The sequence below is a fragment of the Helianthus annuus genome, chromosome 10 (assembly GCF_002127325.2).
Source record: "Helianthus annuus cultivar XRQ/B chromosome 10, HanXRQr2.0-SUNRISE, whole genome shotgun sequence".
NCBI lineage: Eukaryota > Viridiplantae > Streptophyta > Magnoliopsida > Asterales > Asteraceae > Helianthus > Helianthus annuus.
The window spans coordinates 19863332-19873892 of record NC_035442.2 but is presented as its reverse complement, the minus strand read 5'-3'; the positions used below and the strand labels follow the sequence as shown (position 1 = coordinate 19873892).

Sequence of the window (10561 nt, the reverse complement as noted above, 5' to 3'; positions counted from 1 at the left end):
GTCAATGACATTGATAAATTATTCTAAATCAAGTGGCAAGGTTCAAACACTATTATTAAGTGTATTTAGGTGATGTACGTGTGCCTAAAATCACATATTTTACATACATACATATATATAGATGATTAAAATACAATATACATATCTTTTAAACCATCATTTATTTATTTATTAATATTGAAAAATAAACATGGAGGGGTGTGAGGACAATTGAGGCGATTCCAAATGTAGAAATTGGTTCCTTAAAAATGATCGATCATCTTGTTCACAATTCATTCGAATTCCAAACATGGGCACATCCGCATCCGTCCTCGAACAATCATCAGTTCATGATTTCACAGTCAAGGTTTTCTCCATCATCATCATCATCCAATGTTTCCATCTTATTCTAATATCGATTTTGAACGTTAAATATTTATTGCGATATATTTCAGGATAGCACGGGAAAGGATGTCAATCTTAGCATCTACAAAGGGAAAGTCCTTCTCATTGTCAATGTTGCTTCCAAATGGTTCGTGTTTGTGTTTTCCATCGTATTCGTTTGGTTTGATCGTTGGATTTGGATCATGTTTGTGATTAACGATTGTTGTTTATGATGCAACAGTGGATTAACGAATTCGAATTACACGCAACTTACTGAGATTTATAGGAAATACAAGGATAGAGGTATTCATATCTAACATCTTTTTGCATGAAAGTTTCTTCTCATGTGATGAAAATTTTAGTATAAAAGATATAAAGTCAGATTTTCTTTTTATGTATATTTTCTTTTTGTTAAAATGCGGAAACAAACGTCTCCAGCAAATGTATGCTAGGGGCTTTTCAACATGATATGAACTTAACATGAAATTCGTCGATTAGATTTAGTATAAACATATACGGGTGTTTCGATTTGAACCCGCGGATATGTTTAACTAAACAATACGGGTTTGGGTCAACCTGACGGATTGGCTTGTTTGTTTCATTATTCTTTAAGATGTGTTTTATGTTATGGTAAAACCTAAAAGTAAAAAAAAAAAAAAACTTTTAAACATAGATACTTTTAGCAAAGTTATTTCTAATATAAATTAATTTGTGATTTTAGAGTATATTAATGTGCAAAAGAAACAAAATAAACGAGCTAAACGTGTTATGTTCGTGTCGACCTATGAATATGCATGTCGTGTTTGGGTTCTTGCGATCTTCATGTTTTTGGGACATCAATTCGTATGGTTTACCAAAGAAATGCAACTTTTGTTTACATTAAACTAGAAAGAAAAAAAAATCTAAACTTCAATAGTCAAAAAATTGAAAATAATCTTACCTTTTTATGGCCTTTTTTAATTTCCTTATATTGAATTTATACCCTATGGTTATTTTTGATATAATTTATGGTTTACCATCTGATACACTTATGAACAAACAATAAAGGTGCTTCCTGTGTGTACTAGGGGTGTTTGGAATTACTTTTCATAAACATAATTGCCTTCTAAATATACAATAGTGAATTTTGAATAACCAACTTTCTAAATGTTTATTTCCCTACTTCCACCACACTTAGATACACATATTGTTTTTATTGATGAATCTAAGATATGATCGATCATTTTTTTTCATCTAGTATATCTAACGGCGATAAAAACAATTTCTAAATAGTTAGCAACTTCTAAACTGTTAGTGGTTCTTATTTGAACCTCTTAAAAAACGTCCAGATAAATGCACTTAAACACAAAGATGGTCTCTCTCCACATACATATATGTGTGTGAGCGAAAGACCATATTTGTGTATGTACATTTATCTGGGAGTTTTTGGATGCGTTGAAGAAGTATCTGATTATTTTATTTTAATTATCAAGGCCAAATTAATCAAATTTGGAAAATATGGTAGAAGTTGATAAAAGAAAACTGATTATTGAACATAAATGTAAAACTACCTATCTACAACATAAATGATATAATTATAGATTGTTGATTGTTGAAGCAGGTTTCGAGATACTAGCATTCCCGTGCAATCAATTCTTGCAACAAGAACCAGGGACGATAGAAGAGACTGTCCAGTTTGTCTGTGAGAGGTTCAAGGCCGAATACCCGATCTTTGCAAAAGTAATATGCCATTGATTCTTGGGTTTTCATTTTCATGTTACGAGTCATAAGTAGAGGTTTAAACGAGTCAACTTGAGTTCAAACTGGCTTAAGATTGGCTCGTTTAGATTAACAAAGCTTAAGTTTGACTCGTCTTAAGCTCTATAACAAAAGATTAAGCTCGGCTCGTTTATTGTTTATTAATTATTATAAAATCATCTTACTGATATACATATATATTATTTCTATACATGTTTACAATTATATTTTTATATACAATATTGATATATGAAGCCTAGCTTTATGCGAGCTGTTCTTAACTAACTTACGAGTGGTTTGGTTTGTTCACACCCCTAAACTAGTGGGGTTCACCTAAACTAGTGGGGTTCACCACAACGAACTATAGCTAGAATATTAAGAATATCGACCTAACCTAGTTCGATATCAAACCAAGGTTTTGAACTAGTTGGGTCCCTAACTGTGCCTAATCCGAATATGGAATATGTTGGGTCCAGTTTTATTCTAACAAGGCCCTTTGAGCTCTTTTGTGTTATGGATCCAGACCTATTATATGTTTGTTTACTGGATTCATTCAGGTGAAAGTCAACGGGAGTAACACTGAACCATTATACAAGTACTTGAAAGCGAATGGAGGTGGACTTATGGGTACTACAATCAAATGGAACTTCACAAAGTTTCTTATTAACAAGAAAGGAGAAGTGATACGTCGATATGGAGCTAGGATTGAACCATCGTCAATTGAGGTAATTCAACTATTAACACAAGTGTTCATCTGTTGGGGTTTCGGTTTCCTTGGTTTGAGTTGAAACCAAACATATCCGAAACCAAACTAATAATAATTTGGGCCGGTTTCTGTCTCATCCCAAAAAGCTCGAAGTTTAACTAGATTTGTGTTCATCGGTTCGGATTTCGGTTTCCTCAGTTTTGTAATGGGCTAAATGTTTAATGGGATGTGCAATAGGAACGTCACATCCATCACTCAATACATGTGATCGGGGTTCCTAAGGTTTAACGTAATTGATTTTTCTAGATCCTAAAACCGATTACCTCATTTGGTTTCGGTATTAGTCCGAACCGAAAATCGAATACGTAACCAACTCAGTTTGGTTTTAAAAAGTTTTAAGTCCAATTTGAAACTGAATGCTGAACATCCAAATTTTAACAAGATAGGTGTTCATTCGTTTAAATTTCAGGTTCCTCGGTTTTTATAATGGGCAAAATGTTTAATGGAATGTATAATATGAACATCCATCACCTAATACATGCAATTCGGGGTCTCGGTTTTAGCGTGTTAATTATTATCGCAAAAAAAATTGAAACTCAAAATATGATCTAGGATGTATAGAATTCAATGGTAACAAAGACATTGATCTTTTTATTGAATGATTTTAATAAGGGACATCACCCCTAATTATATAACAAGAGCAACATGAAAGAAAAGGAAATAAAATAAAACCTAAATAAAACCCAAAAATATTCTCTGCTCTATAGAGCATATGCTCTGTTCTATAGCATAACATGTTCTGCTCTACAGAGCATATGGGTTATGGGTCAAATTCCGATACCCCCTTAAGTTGGAGTGTGTAAGTTGATAACACCCAAATTGTAGTTGTGGTGCTCCTAACTCCTTTGTGAAAGGAGGATATCCTAGAAAAACCCCAAGTCTCCCCCCTCATCTTGAACTTATCCCCTCCAGTATTGGTGTTTCACGCATAAAATCATAATCAGGCTTTTGGTTGTGTAGTAACTCAAAAGGAGATTTATTCCCATCACACTAGAGGGTGATTGATAACATAAGCAACGATTAGCACACACTCTCCCTCCCTAAAAAAACACCTCTTAGGCAAATTTGCATCAAATCTTAAGGTGCGTGCCGTTTCTAAGAGGTGTCGATGTTTTCTTTCAACGACACCATTTTGTTGAGGTGTGTGCGGGCACGTAGTTTCTAGTAAAATTCATGATGCGATCCTCTTGCAAATCAAGTTGGTTCAACAACAATCAGAAGAACTAAGCAAATAAACTTTTATAAAAAAAACCAACCAAAGTTTTCCATTGCAAACAACGAATATAAAAGTCTTTCGGATCCTAGGAATCAGCTAACAAACTCCTAGTAGTGTGTGTCGAGTTCATGGCACACCCTGTTCTTTTATTGGTTATTTATAAAATTCACCGGGGTAAAACCCTTTACCCAAAAAAAAAAAAAAAACAAACTCCTAGCAGATAAAACGTAACAAACTTAAAAAAAAAGATAAACTAAAATTCCAATAAACTGAAATAAATGAATAAACGGATAAATGGATAATCCCCTGCAAATTAACGTCCAACAGTTGCGAACCCAACGGCAACTCTTCGGCCTGGGTTGGGTTCCAGCCTCGGGTCAGATACGGTTGCTGGGTCTGGGTCATTTGCATCATTCTCCCCCTCTTTAAAAGGACTCGTCCTCGAGTCAAACGAATCATCCTCCTCTGGCACAAACGGTAAGAGATTAGCAACATTAAAAGTGGCAGAAACATTATAGTGACATGGTAAGTCAACTTTGTAAAGCATTATCGTTGATGCCTTTGAGAATCTTAAATGGACTATCAGCTCTTGGCTGCAACTAGACAAAACAACCCCCTGGGAAATGATCCTTACTCAGATGGATCCAAACAAGATCTCCTTCCTGGAACACTCCTTTTTTCCGACGCAGATTCGAACGCCTCTGATAGACAATGTTGTTGTTCTCAGTTTGATCCTTCACTTGCTTGTGTATCAGTTTAATCTGTTTTGAACGCTCCTCTCCCTCAGCATTAAAATGTTCAGTAGCTGGTAGTGGTGTGAGATCCAAAGGTGTGAAAGGGTTTTTGCCATAAACAACCAAAAAAGGACTCATGCCGGTGGACCTGTGAGCTGACATGTTGTAAGCGAATTCTGCTTGGGGAAGAATCACATCCCATTGATGGGGATTATTACCAACAAGGCTGCATAGTAGATTCTCCAAACTACGGTTTGTAACCTCGGTTTGCCCATCACTCTGTGGATGGTGGGCACTGCTGAAGTGAAGACGAGAACCTAAGCGTTTCCACAATGTTCTCCAAACATGACCTACAAACTTGACATCCCTATCCGAAGTTAAAGACTTTGGTGCCCCATGTAGTTTAACTATCTCATCAAAATATAGGAGAGCAACTTGGCTAGCATCGTATGTCTTGGCACACGGAACAAAATGTGCCATTTTTGAGAACCGATCGACTACCACCATAATCGAATCTTTTTTTAGGATGAGTACGTGGAAGACCCACAACGAAATCCAAACTAACATCCTCCCACAGACCCTCCGGAACTGGCAATGGAGTATAAAGGTCGGCGTTGGAATGTTGAGACTTTGCGACATGGCACGTACGACACCTGTCAATAATACGTGCAATATCCAGGTTCATCCGAGGCTACATAAACCGTTCTTGCACTAACTTGAGACTTTTGTCTTTCCCAAAATGACCTGTCAACCTTTCTTGATGACTCTCTAAGATAATAACATCCCATAAAGAACACTTCGGGACGCATAAGCATCTTCCTCAAAACAAGAATCCATCGTGGAGTGTCTACCCACCCGTAGGGGCTATTTGACAGCCCTTCCACGCTTCAGAAAAGTCACAGCCATCGTGATAAAGACCACGAAACACATCAACCTGAACCCGTAGAGAAGTCACAAGAGAGCGACGCCTACTCAGGGCATCCGCTACGGTATTTGTTACACCGACCTTATGCTTAATAACGAAAGAGAAATCTTGTAAATATTCAACCCATTTGGCATGACGGGGGTTGAGTTTGTGTTGCCCATTTATAAAACGTAAAGCTTGATGATCTGAGTACAAGATGAACTCACCGGGTAATAAATAGTGTCTCCAATATTCAAGGCTGCGAACAATTGCGTAAAATTCTTTGTCATACGTGCTATATTTCTGTTTTGCTTCGTTTAACTTTTCACTAAAAATAGCGATTGGTCTATTTTCCCGACTAAGAACACCCCAATGCCAAACCTAGAAGCATCACACTCAACTTGGAGCATAAGCTGAAAATTTGGTAAAGCTAAAACAGGGGCTTGCGTGACTCATTTCTTCAGTTCTTCAAACGCTTGGTTAGCAGCTTTAGTCCACACAAAAGTATGTCACTTTGAACAATCCGTCATAGGTGCAACAACGGAACTAAAATTTCTAATAAAACGGCGATAAAAAGAAGCCAACCCATGAAAACTACGAACCTCAAGTGGGAGTAGGCCAAGAAGTAATGGCGTCAATCTTTGATTCATCCATATGAATACCCTGTTTAGAGACGAGGAAGCCCGAAAACAAAACCTCAGAAGGCAAAAAGTGGCATTTGGCCCGATTGGCGTATAACTTCTGATGTTGTAAAATAGGTAACACCTGGTGAAGGTGATGAAGGTGTTGTTGGACATCTTGACTATATACCAAAATATCGTCGAAATAAACAACGACACAATGGCAATAAACGTTTTGAACACTTTATTCTTTAACCTCATAAAGGTGCTCGGAGCATTCGAAAGGCCGAAAGGCATGACCATCCACTCATAAAGTCCATCCAGGGTTTTAAATGTCGTTTTCCACTCATCACCCAGACGCATCCGGATTTAAGGATAACCACTGTGAAGGTCTATCTTGGAGAAAACCGAGGCCCCATGTAGTTGGTCAAGTAAGTCTTCAAACCGTGGTATTGGGAATTGATATTTGATAGTAATTTTATTAACAACTCTACTATCAATACACATCCGATACGCCCCACCTGGTTTCGGTACTAAGAGAGATGGAACGGCACAAGGACTCGTACTTTCTCTAATGAGGCCTTTGTCTAAAAGCTTGATGACTTGGCGCTGCAACTCTGCAAATTCTTTTAGATTCATCCGGTATGCAGGCTTGTTAGGGATGACTGCTCCTGGTACAAAATTAATGCAATGTTGAACTTCACATATTAGAGGTAATCCCGCGGGTATTTCAGCTGGAAAAAACGTCCTTGAATTCATCAAGGAGAGGCTATACTTCGGCTGGGGTGGTATCAGCTGGGTTGTTTTGTTCTAGAATGATCAGGGAAAAAATTAAAGGAGGAGGGGTGTATCTTGTGAAGTCTATAAACACTAATTTAGTAAGGATTACAACTTCGGTATTCATCTCTCGGCTGTCGAGAGTGGCAAGTACTACATTAACACCGTCTTTCTTAAATGAGTACGTGTTTCAGAAGCCATCGTGTTTTGTTTGCCTATCGTATTGCCACGGTTCGTCCCAATAACACGTGACATGCATCCATGGGGATAACTTCACACCATACCTCATCTGACTACTTATTACCAATTGAAAATTTCACCAGACATCGTTGGGTAACTTTCACGACATTCTCTTTTTTCAACCAAGTCAATTGGTACGGATCTGGGTGGGGTTCAACTTTGAGCCCTAGCTTTTCGACCATACTCATAGCCACCATATTCTTACAGCTTCCCCCATCAATAATAATCGTACAAATCTTCCCTTTTGAAGTGCAACAGGTGCGAAAAATATTATTTCGAAGCCATAAAGTATCGTCAACGATAGGGGTTTGATAAACAATGAGAACCCGTTGAGTGATTAGTGTTTCACCCTTGTCGGGGTAAATAATTTCATCAATTAGATCAGCGTCACCTTTGTGGTCTGAGTCGTATTGTGGAAGTGTTTCTTCAGTGAAAGTAACCAGGTTTTTGTTTGGACATTCCCGAGCAAAATGTCTAAGCCCATGACATTTAAAACAATGCTTGAGACATGATGAGTTGGTGGAAGGACCCGCAGAACCTCCTGGGGTCTTAGCTTTGATTGGGCTGATTTGGGTTCCCGGTGAGGAAATGACGGACCCACGAGAGTACTCGGCTTTGATTGGGCCGAGTTTGGGGGGGGGGGTACTATTGGGTTTTGCTTTGAGTGGTTTCACCACCTTTAGAGCCAATTGACACACGCCATTAAAACTCCAGTAAGATTGAAGCTGAACCACCTCTACAATATCGGGGCGTAAGGCCCCTAAAAATATAGCAATTACCTGCTCTTCTTCCTCTTATGTACTACATCGCGTTCTCAACCTATCAAAATCAGCAATCAAATCCTCTACGGTTGAGGTCTGTTGGGATAAGTTATGATATTCCAAAAAGGCCTCTTGTTGGTAATTAGTGGGTAAAAATTTTTCACGTAATAACTTCTTCATTTTATCCCAAAGTTTTCACCTTCGATCGTCCTTCCAGAACCCTTTCTTTCTTTGTATGATCCCACCATAATGAAGCAGACTTACGTAATTTAATAGCAATGAGTTTTACCTGTAACTGTCGGGGATGTCTTTCAGATAAAAAATGTATTCCACTATGTTGAGTCAATCAATGAAATCGTCAGGTTGTAATCGCCCGTCAAATTCTGGAATTTCAACTTTGATTCCCATGCCTCGGAGTGGATCCGCTTCATAGGCATCAAAGTGTTGGCCTGATCGGCCAAAAGGGTTACCGTCGCCCTCTCCATACTCCCGGAATATAGACTTATTGTCGGATCCCTCATAAATTTCTTCGTGCTGCAACTCTAGGTCCCGGATCCGTTGTTGTAGCCTCACAATCTCTATGATATCACGTAGGTCTCTCCTTTCCTCCTCGTTGCCTCAGCCGGCGTCTCTACGAGGGCTCCGTTGAAGATAATCTCCACGTCCTGCCATTGAACTTATGCTGAGCCTGATACCAACTAATGCAATTCCTCTTGCAAATCAAGTTGGTTCAACAACAATCAGAAGAACTAAGCAAATAAACTTTTATAAAAAAAAATCAACCAAAGTTTTCCATTGCAAACAACGAATATAAAAGTCTTCCAGATCTTAGGAATCAGCTAACAAACTCCCAGCAGATAAAACATAACAAACTTAAAAAAAGGATAAACTAAAATTCAAATAAATGAATCAATGGATAATCCCCTACAAATTAACGTCCAACAGTTGCGAACCCGGCTGCAACTCTTCGGCCTGGGTCGGGTTCCAGCCTCGGGTCATTACGGTTGCCGGGTCTGGGTCATTTGCATCAATTCTATTTTCTTTATAAAATGATAACATTTCAATAGATGTGAACTCCCCACCATTATCACATCTAATCCTTTTAACATCTTTTCCAAACTGTGTTTTCACCATTTTATGAAAATACTTCAGACAATCACCAATCACCTGCTTCATGTTTAAAGTTTAAGAGGAATAACCATACTGCCCGACTAGAATCGTTAACAATTGTTAAAAAGTAGCTCACCAACTTGGAATATATCCATTTTCATATAAACCCAACCCATCTATTTTTCAAGCTTAATTGTTGTATCTTATTTATAAAAACATAGACAACATTTGCATGGGTTAATTTGATACAGTTTTGTAATGCAGGTTGACATTGAGAAGGCCTTAGAAGAGCCTGAAGAAAACCAAGGGAAATAATAGGATACAATATATATTATATTCTATAATCTATTTATACACCAAAAATTGGAGTCCCTAAACTTGTTTAAAGTATATCAAATAGATCATAATTTGATGAGATGACATTTCAAGTATTTAAAGTCTTGACTGGTTTAAGAATTATCTAATCAAGCGTTTGATTTGAAACCCGATCATTCAGTGTGGTAATGAAAGTACCAAACCGGATAGTATCAGCAATAGTAAGATGTTAGCGCTTTGACCGTAATAGTAATAACGGAAAATGGACAAAGATCGCTCTAAGTTTTTTACGGTTTTACCTATTTCGCTTTTGATCATTATATGGTCAGATTTAACCATTACAATAGGGGTGGGTTGTCTGGCAATTGGTACATTTCAACAACAAAATCAATATGATCAGTTACTTGCAATATACAAACTATGAAATTGGCAAAACTTTACGGGTTGAGCTGAGTGGGTAATGGGTCAAACCAAATTCGGGCTTAAACAAGTTTTTTTAGTGTGGGTTCAAATGGGCCAAGTAGGTTGGGTTAACACTTGACACTTTTTGTCTAAATTTATTATTTATTCTGTTCCTTATTACTTTAAAAATCGAAAACCTAAAACTTGAATAAGTTGAAAAGTTGTTAGCCTTTAAAAAAATAAATACAATGGGAGAGTGTTCAGCTCTTGTGTAGTACAACGGCTGTCAAGTGTCAGTCGACGGTATGGTTTCCCGGGGAACGTCTAAGCAAAACTCTGAAGCCAGCGTGAGTCCGGTTAAGATAACATAGTCTGGATGGAGTGGAGCAACGGGCCTCTCCAATTTGAGAAGTGCGGTAGCCTAATATAAGAAAGTCGTCGTTCTAAAAAAAGTAGCATGTTACTTGTAAGCCTCCAACTTAATTTATTAGAGATACAGGATCGTTGTTGTAATAATAGTTTTATTATTATACAAGTCCCAATCGACAATCAAACGAAGAACATGAATGCGAATGGAATAACGCTTCAAGAACTTTTATTATATTCAAGAAAATAT

General features: G+C 37.6%; 1 protein-coding gene across 1 annotated transcript; it reads left to right on the top strand.

The window, feature by feature from the left end:
* Positions 1–289: 289 nt before the first annotated feature.
* Positions 290–9648, top strand: LOC110884145 (probable glutathione peroxidase 4). Its single transcript, XM_022131822.2, has 6 exons — positions 290–346; positions 435–511; positions 605–666; positions 1964–2082; positions 2658–2825; positions 9493–9648. Exons 1-6 carry the CDS (start codon positions 290–292, stop codon positions 9541–9543), a joined length of 534 nt encoding a protein of 177 aa, XP_021987514.1. The 3' UTR covers positions 9544–9648.
* Positions 9649–10561: the final 913 nt, after the last annotated feature.